Source organism: Coturnix japonica, chromosome 7 (genome assembly GCF_054131305.1).
Source record: "Coturnix japonica strain WE chromosome 7, WE-NBRP24, whole genome shotgun sequence".
Taxonomy (NCBI): Eukaryota; Metazoa; Chordata; class Aves; order Galliformes; family Phasianidae; genus Coturnix; species Coturnix japonica.
The window spans coordinates 31,447,246-31,463,757 of record NC_140669.1 but is presented as its reverse complement, the minus strand read 5'-3'; the positions used below and the strand labels follow the sequence as shown (position 1 = coordinate 31,463,757).

The 16,512-nt window shown below is 40.5% G+C and overlaps 1 protein-coding gene across 9 annotated transcripts in view; it reads left to right on the top strand.

Moving 5' to 3' along the window:
• ANKRD44 (ankyrin repeat domain 44) overlaps positions 1 to 16,512 on the top strand; it is an 82,777-nt gene that overhangs the window by 54,595 nt on the left and 11,670 nt on the right. For 5 of the 9 annotated variants that reach the window (XM_085552857.1, XM_085552856.1, XM_015867648.2 and 2 more), the window contains exons 13-20: positions 1,527 to 1,595; positions 2,884 to 3,024; positions 5,771 to 5,854; positions 6,870 to 6,981; positions 11,644 to 11,715; positions 12,406 to 12,607; positions 14,980 to 15,058; positions 15,595 to 15,712. In XM_085552857.1, the coding sequence (XP_085408983.1) occupies positions 1,527 to 1,595; positions 2,884 to 3,024; positions 5,771 to 5,854; positions 6,870 to 6,981; positions 11,644 to 11,715; positions 12,406 to 12,607; positions 14,980 to 15,058; positions 15,595 to 15,712 (877 nt within the window). The remainder of the gene's footprint in view (positions 1 to 1,526; positions 1,596 to 2,883; positions 3,025 to 5,770; positions 5,855 to 6,869; positions 6,982 to 11,643; positions 11,716 to 12,405; positions 12,608 to 14,979; positions 15,059 to 15,594; positions 15,713 to 16,512) is intronic. The other 4 variants (XM_085552855.1, XM_015867649.2, XM_015867645.3 and 1 more) reach the window with 2 other exon arrangements.

Sequence of the window (16,512 nt, the reverse complement as noted above, 5' to 3'; positions counted from 1 at the left end):
ACAGCTGAAATGGAGCCTTGTCTAGAACCACCATGGATTCTCTGTGATGGCAGCAAGCAGAATTGGTCATCCGTGGTGCGTACTTGGCAGTCTTTCTGGAAGTTGCTTTTCTTCCTGGTGTATTAAAAGGCACACATCACAAAATAGTCATTATTATGAATGCTGAGCGAAATTGATCCAAATACTGCTTGTATTGTTTTTATGATATTATTCTTGTTGATACTTCTGTTATTAATGAAGTGTGACCCTTGCTTTGGTTATTATAGTACACTTCAGATACTACTCCTTTGATAAGATTTCACCCCAAAAGAATAATCAAAACAACCCAAAAGTCCAAAGGAGAAGGAAGGAGAAATTTCATAAGAAGCAAAAGTGGCTTATGGAAATAAGCCTTTTTTCCCCAGTGGCTTACTACCATTGTCATCACTAACAAGTGTTTCTATTTTTAGTCTGTTATGATGAGTGTTTTACAGCTATTTTATGGAATAGCAATTTTGGGTAGGGATGAACTCATGCCAACGTTCTGCATCCAGTTTGGTTGGGTTTTTTCCCCTGGAGTTGGAACTATGCAAAAAACATTGGGTTTTTTTCCTCCTTGCACTCACCTGTTACTCCCATTACATTAAGGAGAGTTCTACGGGCTTGAGGAAAAGGACATACTTTAATCGCTTGCTTGTTTTGATTGTGAACAGAATGATTTATTGCCCCTGTTGATGACAAAGAAGTCTTGGAAAGTCTGTCTTGTTTTCTGGCTTGGACTCATGCATTTATTCTCTTGAACTCCTAATAGATGAGAATTCAGCTGTTAGATATTTTTTCTTATTAAAAATCACCTGGCTTTAAATGAGATGAAGTTAGGATGCGGTGATTTCTTTCAACAGGTTAAAAAAGAGAAAAGCAATGAAGCCTAATTCATCTACTCATGTAGAAGCAATATTAATATGACGAATATTTTAGGTAGTTAGTGGTCCTTATACATCAAAGCACTTAAAGACATGCTTAAATCCGTCAATTGCCAACAAGTGATATGAGAACAAACCCAAAAGTAACTCTTGCATGGAATCGCACTGAAGTGAACAGGATTTTAGCACACTACTACAGCTTTGAAAGAGGAGGTGGATTTTGTTAAATGTCACCTCTTCATTATTAGAGTGGCATTTTATCAGCTAGCACCAACTTTAACAGTCCTCTCATAAAATACCATTCCCGCGTGGGAAGCGTTACAGTATGGCCCCCTTTGAAAGTCTCCAAGTGCAATGAATTCAGATCATATTTACTGCTTTCACTTCAGAAAATTAGTGTTTCTTCTACAGATGTCTGAGGTTTTCTAGAAAAAAACAATTCCTGAAGCTTCACTTTCTGTTTGCTGTTGTTGGATTTCAGGTTATAGTTGGCTGTATCCTGATTTTGCACTGCAAATAGTAAAACAAGCAAACAAAGTAGAACTTTTCCCTTCTGGAGGACAGGGAGACAACCAGGATGTGAACTTCTGCTTTCTTCATGCGTTGGTTTTCTTCTCTTTTCAGTAATGTCGAATGTATCAAACTCTTGCAAAGCAGTGGAGCAGATTTTAATAAGAAGGACAAACGTGGGAGGTAAGTAAATACTGAAAGTCATTAAAAAAAGAAATAGGAATCTAGCAGGCAAGGATGAAAGACTGCCTCAGTCTGGATATCGTGTGTTCCATGAACAATGGCAGTGAAATCAAGTAGGAGTTTGACATTCCCTGCAAAGCTGCTGTACAGTTACATGCCAAACAAACAGGTGCAGACTTGATTAAATACATAAAAGCCATCCCATCCTCTTGAGTTTTCTGTTTTAAAAATATCTCTGATTTTTTGTTTCCTTATTGCTTTTCTTATTGCCAATAGTCTTGTGCCTACGTGCCCAGCTCAGCACCTGGGTTACGATGGACAGGACTGCTGCTATTTGATGTGCTTCCTACCTTTTTACTTATTTATTGTTTTCTCCTTCATATGAAGTGTTGCTAAGAGTGTTGCTATGCCAGAAATGGATTTCACCCTTTGATTGCTGCACAATATCTGCCTGGTGTTTTGTTCTGTGTTTTTCAACAAGGCAGATGTTTTCCATACCGGGTTCCTCAAAGCCTACGGGTGGAATTAGAATGGGAGAAGAGCTGTAGCTGACTTAATAGTAGTGCTACTTAGTCTGGCACATTGTGTCTTGTGTGGCAGCAGACTGCCATTGCACTGTGATAATCACTGCTGTGGATATACAGCCCCATAATGGGTATGGTATCATCCACCCTCAGCTGTAGCAGTGAGGCACATGCTTGGGTTTCCTGCTTCTTATGGATCTGTAAACCATGATGGGTGTATGCGCAGTTGCTTTAGATCAGTGAGTAAGGTGAATTCGTATTAAATGGCTGATGATAGTAGCTCCATTTGAACTGAAAACACTGCAGAAATTCTCCTTAACTTCTGCTGGGATGTCTGGTTCTTTGGAGGAAGTGTAGTAAAAGCTTTTGTGTATGTAGAGCCTTTGCAAGTTTCAGCCCCACCAGCAGCTGTGGCTGACAATTCGAGCTCTCTCTGAATAACATTTGGCCTCCGAAGTGGGTGTGCTGAGCTTCCCTGTACAATGCATCTCCTCTTGGGCTTTGGAATTTGTCAGCGGTGGGATCCCCCACATCTCCATCCACCTCTGGTGCTGCTGAGCCTGCCCACGCTGAGCTCATTTAGAGCCGAGTCCCAACTGTAGTTTCATTGTCTGCAGTGGCTTTGCCTCTGTGGGATGATGCTGAGGAGCTGGAGTGAGCAGATCCAAATCAAGGAGCAGTATGCAGTGCAGCAGTAGTTAAGGTTTGTTGTTATAGCATTGCGTGTTGGAATACAAGATAACAAGCTGTCTCTTACCTCCTAGGACACCTTTGCACTACGCAGCTGCAAACTGTCACTTCCACTGCATTGAGACACTGGTGAGCACAGGAGCCAACATTAATGAAACAGATGACTGGGGACGCACCCCTTTGCACTATGCTGCTGCTTCTGACATGGACCGAAAGTAAGAGAGCCTGTTTGTGTTCCTTGCTCAGTGTTTCTCCAAATGAAATGTACTGTTTTCTTCATGACACTGTGCCATTTGAACCAGAAAGATAACCCAGCTGGCACAGGGATTTCTCTCAGATGTGTGCATGAGCTCCACACTGAATTGCTGTGTCTGTAAGCCAGATCCCCAGGTGATGTGGCAGCTCAGCCCTGTGTTTTACCTTTGAAGCAGCATGTGATTTTACAGCCCCTCTGTCCTAGTGCACTATTTTTACTACATACTATCTTCTTTCTTCTTCTGTGTGGTTTCCTCACAAGGGAAAGCTCAGAGAGTTTTTCTGCTTTGTGAGTTCATCAGAAGGAATGGAAAAAGAGACAGCAGTTTTCCCAGGTGGACTGCAGTGGTAGCTGGCTGTTCTGATAGACTTTCTGGCAAAAACGAGGCAGATCTATCCATCACTCTCTCCACTGTCAGAGCTGATAAAACCTCTCACCCTCTCCAAATAGGTTGCTTTCTAGAGACCAAAGAGAGAGAGAGGCCTGAGGAATATCCTTTGGCAGAATGCAGGACTGTTCTTCTAAGAAAAGTTTGGAGGGGGGAAAACAGCTGCAAAACTTAAATATCCAGAGGTTACTGAACAGTTTCTGCATATTTTGGCAATCTCTTTTCTACTGCATGAAACGGCCTCAATTATCCTGTTAGTTGTCTCTTAAAACTGATAGGGACATGTATTTATTTTAAATCATCCCATGCTTGACTGCCTCTTTCCTTCAGAATCTCAGGAACCATTTTCTTGGTTTCCTATATAGTGAGGTCTGGTTAAAAGGAGGGAGCAAAAGCCAAATGAAAACATAAAAAAAATGGCTTATTCCCAGCGGAGTATCACCCTAAAAGCACTTTGGGAAGACTTCTTAAGCAGAGGTTTAGATACCATGGGTGTACGTCAGTAGCTTCTTCACCCTTTGCTTCATTTGCTGTGGTAATACTGGTACAAAAAATGTCCCTGTTAATGTAAAACCAGAATGGTGCTGGTAAGAAGGCATCAGGATCTTCAGAGGACTGTTCTTGGCGCTGCAAGCTGAGTAGGCTGGTATGAAGGCTTTCACCACTGGCTGTTTCTAATTAAAGCTTGCCAGGGTGTGATGTTACTTGGGGTGCTGAGAATTGTGATTCAGTGTGTATTTTCAGCTTTTGACTCTTTCTAGGTTATGCTCCTGCATGTAAAGAACCTCCTGGATAACTTCAGGATATAGTTGCCTCCAATGGTAACTTTTAATTAAAAATAAAACAAAAAATCTTAGTTTAGTCGTACTCTGAGAATTGGCAGGAATGTTTGGCCTTCTTTCCCCTCAGAGTCTAAACCTAAATTGATTCTGAAGCTGTCTTCTCATTAAGTTTTCCAGTTGGAGATGCTTTGGAAGAAGCCTTGTTAGATGAAATGTTATTTACAGCCCATGATTTTGTAGGTCAGCATATTTATTTTTGTGCTGCTGAACCATGGTGAACTCTCAAAGTTGGACAGTCACAGTCCAAAGAACATTCAAAATCATTTAACTTTGAATGTGGGCAGTTAATGATCAGAGAGAAGTCTTTGTACAACCAGGTTGTCCTACTGTTTCAGCTGATTTCTAAGTGTTGTTGCATATGGACTTCAGAAAATACCCCTTTCCTGCAGGGGAAACAACAGGAACGTTTATATTAAGCAGATTATTCAAGTTGATGAGTATGTATGTTTTGTTTCTCCTGATGATAACTGACTCTGTTCAGGGAATGCTTTATTGGGATCTCACTTATTTATTGATAGCTGAAAGTTAATGTGGATGGGGCTTTCACTTGCTATGCAAGACGTTTGACAACCTGCTCAGTACAGTCACCTCCAATGGCCTTCCTGAGTGCCTTGTTTCAATATGGTATATGAGTACTGTCTATATGTTTACAACGTTAGGAGTTTTTAATTGATAAGTAAGACTTGTTTTTGACTTAGTGAACATCAAACAGACTGCAGATTTGTGGAGCAGTCTCTTAATGTAAGCATCCACAGAAAGGTAGTTAAATACTGGAAATAAATATGAGAAATAACCCGGTAAGGGAAAAATGTACTGTTCTGCATAGTGCAGAATTCAGTCTGGAATACGTGTGTTATATAGGGATTGAATTTAGCAAACTGTCCTTCAAACCTTCCAAGGTACCGATCTATAATGGTACGTAGCAATTGGGAAGCATGCGTTCTGTGTTGGCCTTGGTTGTCCAAGGAAATTCATAATCACAAGCTCACAGATCACAGTCATCTGGCTGCCATCCACCCAGCTGGGAAGCAGAGATGCCAAAAATGATCCGGTTGTGCAGGAGGATGAAGACATGCTAAGCTATTTTAAAGAATCCAAAGAATCTGACCAGACATCTGAGAATCTGAGATGTCTCACAGTGCTGCCAAGACATCTCACAGAAAGAGAGAAGAGTCAGCAACACAGCTAAAGCTGATTAAAGATAAACTAATTCAGTATTAGTGACTAAACAGTTGCCTATAGAAACTAGAATCCACTGACTCGGAAGATGATAAACTTCCATGCTGTTGTTGTCTTCATTGTTTGCAAAACACGTTATCTGCAAATCCAGGCAGTGCACTCACTAAACTTATATAACCTTTTACTTTGGGCTAGAAGAGATCAACCCCATGCGGAGATTGGGGATGGGTAGCACACTGCATCAAAATCACTCGTATTTTGAAAATAAGTTGCATTTTTCTGTCATTTATGCCAAGAAGAAAGAATATTTTAGGTAACTCCCATGAAAATGCTGAAGAACTTGAAAGAACCAGTGAAATGAAGGAAAAAGAAGCTGCATTGTAAGTTTGGTATCGGTAAAGAAGTTAAACTTCATTCCTGGAGAAAGCTGTTGCTTTGCACTGCAGCTTACACCCTGCTTTTGCTCATTCATTGCTTTGCTACACACAGTGCTTGGCTATAATGGGAGCTAACCTAAGGAGAAAAGCCTTGTGCTCTCTTTTGTCTGCATATTCCCTAACATTTCTGCTTCTGTGCTTGTTGCTCTTCCTTAATGGAAAATAAACAGCTTCAGTAATTTAAGAATTCATCGGTAACATTCACTGCTTTATCTTAATACTTTGCATTGGGTTTGTATGTTGCAAAGATAAGTGAGCTAATGGCTGCTTCAGTGTATTTTCTTGGACTGGCATTTTCAAATAGCTGCATATTGATTATTTCTCATTTAAAAAATCCTCTGTTTTGTACAGCAGCTTATAGTCACTGACAATTACAAGTTAGTGAAGAAAGTAATGATGACAAGAGGATGGTTTCCTGGTGGTGTAAGAAAAACATGATAGGAGCTGTGAAGAAAATACGGGATCTTTTGGAAAAGATAGCTTTAAAGATGGCAGGAAAGAAGAAAATAGATTTATATACATACATGTTGGGAAATGACCTCAGTAAAGTTCAGTCTTTATTTTGCTGCAGTACGTGGTTGGAGGCCAGCGGTGTGGTCGGAGAGTTTGCATATAACAGCAGTTCTGGCTTTCTGAAATGGGCTGTTTCCATCATGTTATGGAGCTTCCTTTCAGTCTTTCAATAGAAGGCCATTTTGGAATTTAGATTAGCAGCAAAGGTTGGGTTTAATGTGGTTTATTAGGAAGATCTTCAAAGATGAGGGGGGTTTTATGTTGAGCAGTAACAACACACACAATAAAGCTGAATGTGGGGAGCAGTTGGTGGAAAAGAGGGAAACCTGTGAATGCTTTGAGGTGCTGTTAGAAACACCAAAATGGCTGCCGGTCTGCAGTGCTGCTCCTACCAGCATCTATCAAACATTGAGAGTTCTCATTTAAACTAATGCATCGTTTGCAGGTGTCTGGAGTTCCTTCTGCAGAATGATGCCAATCCATCCATCCAAGACAAAGAGGGGTACAACACTGTGCATTACGCTGCTGCATACGGACACCGGCAGTGTTTGGAACTGGTGAGTGCTCAGATGGCTGAGAGGCCTCATATCTACTGATAAGTAGATGTGTGTGGATGAGTGTCCCAGTATTGTGAGTTCACCTCAAGGTTATGGTTTGAATCCTTTGGAAATTCATGGTTCTGTGAAAACTTGCAATTAACTTATTAAGTGCAACTAACACGCATCCAGGTACGTATTAAAAAGTTGTGTTAAACCAGTCCGTGTTCAACAAGCTGGTGCTTAAATGTTGAACATGGGTGGAACTCTGGTTCTTCTTCACCATGATCAAAATATTCCTAGTGCTTGTGACAGCAGTAAGGAGTAGTTCCCTGTGTGTGGGGATGTGTGTGCACATTATCAGGCTTGTGTGCAGAGAGCTTTTGTTAGCTGCACACCTACAGTGTGTTTTTGCCTCTGAAGAAACAATAGCAGTGCCAATAAAGCTGATAAACCATAATCAACCTTGTGGGCCATGTGGCTGTTTTCTTTGTTGGTGTGTTTTTGTTGTTGCTGCACCTGAGTGATTAGAAATTGTGTTTCCCAGGAAGCCCAACGTGTTCAGCCATGTACTGGATTTGGGAGATTCACAGTGAGCATTTATAGTAGATGGGGTGGGAGGGGGGTTGCAAGTAAATAAATCCATAAAAACATGGTGAAAATAGGTGTTAACAGCTTGTTATACAGGGGGATCCAGTGCTGTTATGTCACTTCTTTTTGCTTGTGGCAGCTGTTGGGCCTTTCCTTGCTGAGAGCTGGCTCCTGGAGCTACTCTTAATGTGGCTCTGCCCCTAGGGACAGAGCAGTTTTCTCCTGCACCCACTGTGGGTTTGAAGCAAAAACAAATGTTCTTGGTATTTGGAGGGCGTGCATGGAGTTTGTTTTGTGCAGTGTACAAGCCTATGCTTGTATGGCTATAGCAGGGTGTGCTGCAGCTTCGTTTGTCTTATCACCAGATTATTGCAGGGCTTGTGTGAGCAGAGCTCTCTGCAACGTCTTCACTTTCAACACTGGTACTGTAGCCCGTATATGCTCCTTGGTGCAGAGCAAGCACAGGGCAAGGTCTCTTTCCTTGCTGCTGGGCATGTTTTCTCACAACATACCAGTTACAAACCTGCCCTCACTTCCCAGTGTTATTTAAGCGTGCCAGACAAACAAGAGCTGGGAGCGCAGCACATATTGGAGGTGTCATATTCCTCTTGAGTTAGGAAGGCTGACATACAAACCATGGGTGAGAGACAGCAATGCAGCAAATGTTCTGTATCCACATAGAGAATTCAGTGTTGTTCCATGTTAATCCTCACATTTTTGTGACTAGAGCTGAAGTATAGAAACCAAAGGCCAAGGGTCACTTGCAAAGTTACAGCCATACAGCGTGTTTTCTGCACACCTGTGAATGCCCATTTACATACTGTGCTGTCTACCTCGTTATGTGGACCAGGATTGGGTATCCAATTGCTAACCTCAAGCCATTAAACTGTATCACAGAAGCTGCCATGCAGGATGCTCCTTATGAAATATTTACAGTCTCATCCTGATTTTTCAGGCAGGATTATTGAAATCAAAAAGTTGGGTTTTTTTGTTTTTTTTTTTGTTGTTTTCAGTGCCAAATTAACTGTTATTTTACTGTTTTATCCCCTGGGTAAATATTTTCAGTTTATTATTGGTGAATTAGACAAAAATACCTGGGAGTTCTTTTCCCTTGTCCTACAAGACAGTTCTTTATTGGCATGAGACTGTTAAGGGAAGAAGTTTATTTAAGATATGAAGCTTTGAGTCTGATCAAAACTAAGGCAAAATAGTGCAATGCTGAGCTTGTTCTCAGGGATCTGATCATTACAGAGGGATGAGGAAAAAAAAGAATTAAGAGTGTAAAGGCCATCTCCTTTGGCACAAAGAATAAGGTGTGTGTTTGTGCGCTCAGCCACAGAGCTCAATGCCAGGAGCTCTTCTCTTGGAGGACCTTCAGGCTGCCTGGAATATCGCTCTGCAATGAATGACGTGATGTAGCTAAAAAGAGAACAGTGGAAGCAGATTCTTGAATTCTTTCTCCATCTGTAGCAAGAATTCATAAAGACTGAATGGTGAGCGTGTGTGCTTACCAGCAAGTGAAGCTCTGTCTTTCTTATGTGCTTTCATACTTTAACAATATAACCTTATGTTTGTTTAGATTGGGACTGACTTCTTTGCTGTTTGATAGTCAGGGATGTTGTTCTGTATCACTTGCTGGTATGTTAGAGTTGATCGTGTTACTGAACTATAGTAGTTTGAAGGACAAAAAGCTTTATTTTCATTGAAATCTATCACAAAATCCTTACTGCCATGGAAAGAGTGAAATTGCAGTTGCATGTTAAAGTGCAGCATGGAGCACCTGTCAGACCCATTATGTCAGGGCAAAAGGAATGAAGTGTCAGTCTTTAGCAGTCACATCTCTTCTCTGACTGTAAGTACTGATGGTTAATTTTCTTTTAAACTGCTCTTCTCCTTATCTAGTCAGCAAATGGAATTCACTTTTGGCCAACAGGAACTGAACTGTCATGGTGGCCAGTTCTCCTAAAGATGGGAAGGGAGGGTATGGTGCAGTGGAAAACCATATCTAAGAGAAGAAGCAATTCTTGCTCTGTGTCTCTGTCCAAAGCAGCGAGCTGCAGGGCTGTCTGCACTGGGGGGATCTCCTGCTAGCAGGAAAGTAAAATCAAATGGAGTTAAATACCCCATACCAAATTCACCCATGTAATCTTATATTATAAGTACAAAATAAAACCATCGAGTCTTCTTATGTCTGTAAATACCACTACTGCACCAATAAAATTGTGAGAACTGAATGTTATTCATCTTTGAGTGGGGTGAGAGATAGCAGCAGCCTTCTAGCGCTGTTAGCTGGTAACAGTGGAGCTGAATAATGGATGTTCTATCTTGTTTTGTCTGCATCTCGCTCCCAAAGCACCAAGTTCCTGAGTGTGAAGGAGACTTCACAGAATAAATAACTATGTACAGTGCTAAATAGTGCTGTAATGAGAAGAGCAATGTGCATCGCTTCCTAAAAGAGTGCTCTAAGAGGGAAACGGATGCTGATGGAATTAGAACCCTGAGGAGAGTTTTGTGTACTCTTGTAACAATCATATGGGAGGTTTTGTAAATGCCTTCTTAGAACCATAGCAATGCTAATGGAGCTGCAGGATTTGCCTTATAACTTACACCTGGTACCTTTTGTCTCTGAGTGTGGTGTGTGTCCTTCACATGAATGAGTTTTAATCATCTTTGATCATCTTTCATAATTTCTCTTCTTGCACTATTGGGCTGCTTGTCGGGGAGCAGCCAGATTTACTCTCAAGTTCTCATTTATGCTCGACTTTATGATAGAGACATTCATCCCTGTGAGTAATAAGCTCATTAAGCTAAGTCTGCATTAATCTAAGCTGCTTTAACTAAGCCATTGGAATGCCTTTTGTGAGGAGCCCTCCAATCCTGCAGTTTGTTCCTTTAGAGCCTTCATTGTGTCTATTTCTGTGTTTTTGTCCCCATCTATTTGGAAGGCAGTTATCTGCCTTGGTCCAGAAGACTTGTGGAGCCCTCTGACAGCTTAAAGGGAAGTATTAAGATTATGATCCCAGCATCTCAACATTTTGATGGTCAGTGTAGTTACAAGCGATTAAATTAGTCTTTTGTGCTCACCTTAGTAAATGTCAGTATTGAACAGAGTGGCAAACAGGCTTTGTACTCACATTTGGAAATTTTTTAGTTCATTTGCTCAACAGAGAAAATCAGAGTTAAAGTAGTTACCTATTTAGAGCATGTTTAGAGTAGCTGAAAACACGTGGCCATGTGTTTGGAGTTACCACTTAATCCTGTTTCCATCCATCTGAAATACAAGAGAAGGATGGTATCTTAAATTGGAGGTGTCTCCATGTGGTTGTAACAGATGTGCTTCTGTAACTGCCCCAAATCTACTAGAAAACGTGATATAGACTTGTCTGTTTTTCCCCTTACCTGCAAAGTTGTGTTAGAACTCCTATTATGTATTAATACACACAGAATACTCCCTCAAAAAAGTCTGGAAAACCTATTTGGAATCATAGAAATGTTACAAGTCACTTGTGGTTACCTGTCACGCTTTTCTTACTTTTTGCAGTGTCTGGTTACTAATTTATTGGGTAATGTTAATTTCCAGACACAGGGCATTTTGGAGACTCTGTGAGTGGTATTCAAATAAAAATGCCTTGCATGGCAGCAGTAGTGCTACTCTAAAGTGATGAATTCACGGTATTTTGTCAGTACTGTGTGAAGTTTTCTTTGCAGCCCCAATGGAGTAAGTTGTCAGGGTTCATTTGCTTTTGTGGCAGGGTGCTAGTCACAGTAATTCCATGGTTTCTCGTTGTAGCTGGGCAGCAATACCCCATTTGTAAGCCTTAAGATGCTTTGGGATCCCTTGAAAAGTAGAAAACCGTAAACATGTGATGCATTTTATTAGATGTTGTTTGGTTCTTTTTAACTTTTCTGAGGATGTCTTTATGTTCAAGGATGTGCTGCACTGTGGAAGACTGTGTAAGGAAGTTCTGCTCATTTTTTGTCCTCTGAATCCTGAGAACTTATCCTAGGTTATGCAAGAATGCTTTAATTTTAATTGCTTAATGGTTACATTAAACATTGTTAAATGTGTAATTTTTTTTCTTCCATTTTCAGCTTCTGGAAAAAAATAGCAACATGTTTGAGGAATCAGATTCTTCAGCAACGAAAAGTCCTTTGCATTTAGCTGTAAGTATGAGATGTGTCCGTTGTTTGATCATCATCTCAAAGAATAATTCTTTAATCTCTGTCTTTGAAGCAGGTTTAATCATAGACTTGATTTTGAAGCGGCTGGGAAAGGGCGTAGGCCTAGATGTAAGAAAAACAGGTTCTGAACTGGAATCATTGAGTTGGTGGCAGCTGAAGCTCTTCGCTCTTATTGCTTATAGCACTCAGGTAGTAGAAGAAACAGAAACTGAAGTGAAATTAAATGGCAAGCTATGAAAATTAGTGCTCAGTAGATGCCTCTTGTCATGTCACCGGGCACCACTGGGAAGAGCCTGGCTCTGTTTTCCACTTTCTGGAACTATCCACTGGGTTTGTGCAATGTCAGCTGTATTTCTGTAGTTAATCCTAATGGGACCGTTGGTCTGGAAGTACATCTACTTGTCCACTGCAGTTGTTCTACCAAGTGATCCCACTGCAGTGAATACTCTATGAAGCATCAGCTGTAAAGAGCTGGTCAAGGTTGTTTTTACTAATACTAGCACAAAAGTCTGTTTTGGAATTGTTTTGTTCAGTTGAGATCAGTAATACACTGCATTCAGTGCATATCTATAACAGCAGATGCACTGATTTTGTCAGTCAGTTTGGTGATAATCTGTGTGGTCTCTGACCAGCATCACTCTGTGTATTCTTACATTACTCATATATTTCCAGGCCTATAATGGTCATCATCAAGCCTTGGAGGTGCTACTCCAATCTCTGGTAGATCTGGATATTAAGGATGAGAAAGGTCGCACCGCTTTGGACCTGGCTGCATTTAAAGGGCATGCAGAGTGCGTGGAAGCTCTCATCAGCCAGGGTGCTTCTGTCACTGTAAAAGACAATGTCACCAAAAGGACCCCCCTGCATGCTTCAGGTGAGTACAATATAAAGCCTGTAGCATGTATGCAGCTAACTTCAACTACCTACTATCCCTATTATAAACGGAGGGAGATGTCGATGTGCATTGAGGATGTCCTGCAGTTAACTCTGTCATTCTTGTCGTCTTTTTTCCTCTGTCCCATGGTTCAGTTATCCCTCACAGAAACCCCTGCTTTCCCCTACACTGTACTACTGCTCAGCCTTTACCTGTTCACTTTGCTTTACCATACTCCCATTACACCTACTCTAAGATGTGGGGCGTTTTTCCCATGGCACTTTCATTTAATGGTTCTTTAGCCAAAAAGAAGAGAGGTCATGGCTTATCCTAAGGAAACGATAAGTGAAAATACAGGCAGGCCTTGGAGGCAATGAAATTGTTCTGTGTTTAAAACCTTCACCCTGTTTCAGTGGTAACGTTATGGAAATGTCATCCTCTTTCAAATATTATTCTCCTCCTGAGCCAGCTTCTGAATCTGCTGTTGTTAGGAGTTGCTCCATTCGTCATATGTTGAGTACAACATGTTGCTTAATTAACTACAATGTGTAGGTTTTGCCATTTATTTAAAGGTTATTATTTAATATGTACTAGTTGGTTAAACACACAGCAGTGCCAGAGGGAATATTGCTCCTGGGGCTTAGTTCGAGGACTCGGTACAGCCCAGCAGTGACCTCTAGTGGGAAGAAAAACGAACACTTTATTAGGTTTTTAATTCTCAGACTTAATTGTTTTTCTATATTACTTTCCACCTTGCTTGGAATAGAATGTATACACACCCTCTGCTGTTCAGGTCCTTCCATGGGAGCTGTGCAGAGTTCTATGCAGTGGTACAAAGCTTCTGTCTCCACCTATTACAAAGAGCCACTTGTAAGACCTTTTTGCTACGCTGTTCTTTAATGTTTTGCTTAGGGGTGTTTACACAAAGAACTATGTCTCCTATTGGAAACAGTGATATTCAGCCTCTTTTATTTGCAATGCAGTAAGAGGTAAATTGGCATATTTTGAGAAATCTAACAGAATTCTTGCTGAGTTAATCCTTTGAGTGGCAGTACGTGTTAGCACACAGAAAGTGAACACTTGCATGTATTTACCATTCACTGGAAGGTAACAAGAAGGCATGTGTGCCCATCCCCTTAACAGTGTCTGTCTTCATTCCTTCTTATTACAGAAGCAGAACTGATGAACACAACAGTTAAGGACACTTGACCCTATGGATTAGATTAAAGGACTCTGCAGAGCCTCCCTTCAGCAAAGGGGTTTTTGACTTCAGTAGACAAATAATTCAGCTAATGAAGTATTTCTTTTTTACTGCCTGTTCCCTTTGGGGGAACAGACTTCCTTTGACCTCATAACATAGAGAATTTCCTTAGCCTAGATTATGTGTTCCCTATATAATTTTATTACCACCAGACTTTCCTCTCCCTGGCTTGGGCGATCCATTGCGAATGTTTGCCTAGTGCAGTGTGATAGAACTTATATATTTTTCTTCTTTTTTTGTTTCCTCTGTGAGTCACTTATTCATCAGCCCTACAGAAGCGTTTACATGTTATGTGTATGTTATGACTTAGTGGCAAATAACTAAAAATGTCTTCTTTATTTTTAGTAGAGTGACTAAGATTGTGTTTGGAGGAGTGGTGTGATGTGCACTCTTTGTTTTTTGCCAGAGTGATGTGACATAGGTGGAACCCAAGGTTTTTGCCTCAGCCCACAGGGTGTGGGCAGTGTGAATGCATGACTCTCGTAAGGAGGACATAATTTCTGTGTACTGAATACAGGAATTGCTGGTTTTTAAAGAAGAAATTCTTGTTCTGTTCATCCTGTGGGTCGTATAAAGCTGAAGCCTTTAAGCCGGCTGACAGACAGATGGGTTTCCAGTGTTTATCCCTGAAAAATGTACCTCGGAGCTGTTTGCCAACAGCAGAGCAAAGCCTGTTCTTGAGAAGCACCCATGGCTTCAAATGTTAGAGTCTAAAATATGAGTAAAAAATACCCAAGGATTTTTGGTCCTCTGGGCAAGCAAGCAGCTAACGAGATCGTGTGCCACCTCCTTGCTGACTGAATAGAAGAGTCTCATCGGAGCTTTTTTAACTAATGAAGATCCCAAACAGGACTTTGAGGGGGAAAAAGAAGTGGAACGGAATAAAACAGTCTTTCAGTTATGGAATATCAAACAGTAGTGGTGACTTTGTGTACTGAACTTCAGTCACCTTGAGCGTGCCTGACAGTCAGAGACATTAATGTCTTTCCTGACATTGGGGGATTTTTTCTGTATAGGCATATATGTAAGAAATGTCTTATCTTCAAGCATTCCATTGGGAATGTATCTGAAATTAAGCCTATCCTAATTATACACACTTATTTCTTTATAGTCATTAATGGCCATACACCTTGTTTACGGCTGTTGCTAGAAGTTGCGGACAACCCCGATGTGACGGACGCCAAAGGACAGTAAGTTTCCTTTGTGGTTTTGTTTCAGTTCTGTAATTCAAATGGCATCTGAAACTTCTTTGTTTTAAAAAATATATATAGCGTTTATTTCCTGCACTTCTTGTGAACAGAATTTGGCAGAGACTACATAGTATGCGTGCAGTTGATGTAAGGGATTATTCATTAATCATAGCCTCTACTTCATACTCTAAACAACTTCATATATTCTTAGAACCAGACTCAATAAAAACTAACAAGATCCTGTGATGTCTGTAGGGCCTGATGCTTCAGCATATATCCTGTGTATACAGGTATATGATGCTGATAAAGTGAGACAGAATGTTTGTTCAAGGTGAACCCTGAATCTGAGATGTTATTGTAAAACTTGTGGAGATGATAATCATAGTAGGTTTTTAAAAGGAAAAGAATAGTCTGGAGCGATGTTGCTCTCTAAACTGCTCGCAGATGAGTTTGTCTTTTGCAGTCATGATATCTGGCTGTTGGGTATCTTAAAAGCAACTTCATGCAACTGTTTTCACTTCTTTTTTTCCTTCCAGAACCCCGCTCATGCTTGCAGTGGCATATGGACACATTGATGCTGTTTCCTTATTACTTGAAAAAGAAGCATCTGTAGATGCAGCAGATCTCCTGGGATGCACAGCTTTACATCGAGGGGTGACTTCATTTTTCTAAATTCAAAGCATTTGTTTTCTTGTCACCACAGTTCATTCATAAACACATAAACATAGGGATGTTTAATGTAGGAGATATAGCTGATGATTGAAAAAATGACCAAAAACAGCCAGTGAGGGAAAAACTGGGATAAATCTGCTCTGCTTTTGACTGTTCACATTAATTAATTAAAGACTGGATCTTAGATAAAATTAGTGGAGACAATTTACTATAGCAGTCATTGCTATAACTGAGAACTTCATGAATTTTGAAAACAGTGTATTTAAAAGGATGCCCAGCAGTTATTATCCTTTTTATTGGGTAGCAGAATATAACAATGTTAGCCCTAAACTTTTATCCAGAAGCAGAATTCAAGGCACATCTGACCTTTTCTAGACGCCATCTTCCTATCCAGTTTGAAACTGATGCAATCAATCTTATTTATTCAGAACTCTGTAATTATTGCAGTGAGCAATTCAGCTTAGAGTCCAATGCTGGTTTGTAATAAGCGCTATGTTGTAAAATTGCTGTTCTGTTTTGACATCAATACGTGAACATTACAAAGGTGCCAAAGCTAAACTATATGTGTTACGGAGGCCCAGCTGTTAAAGCATCTTTTCATACTTCTGATAATACTTTTTATCTTCCCCTCAGTTCTTGTTGCACATTTGTATTCTTTCTAGAGTAGCCGGATTCGTGTTTTGTAGCCTCACCCTTTGCTCATATATTTCCTTAATCTTAAACTCCTCCTTGCTTTTGAGTCTGGCTTAGAGAAGTCTCTTCCACAAACTACTAATCAGTGC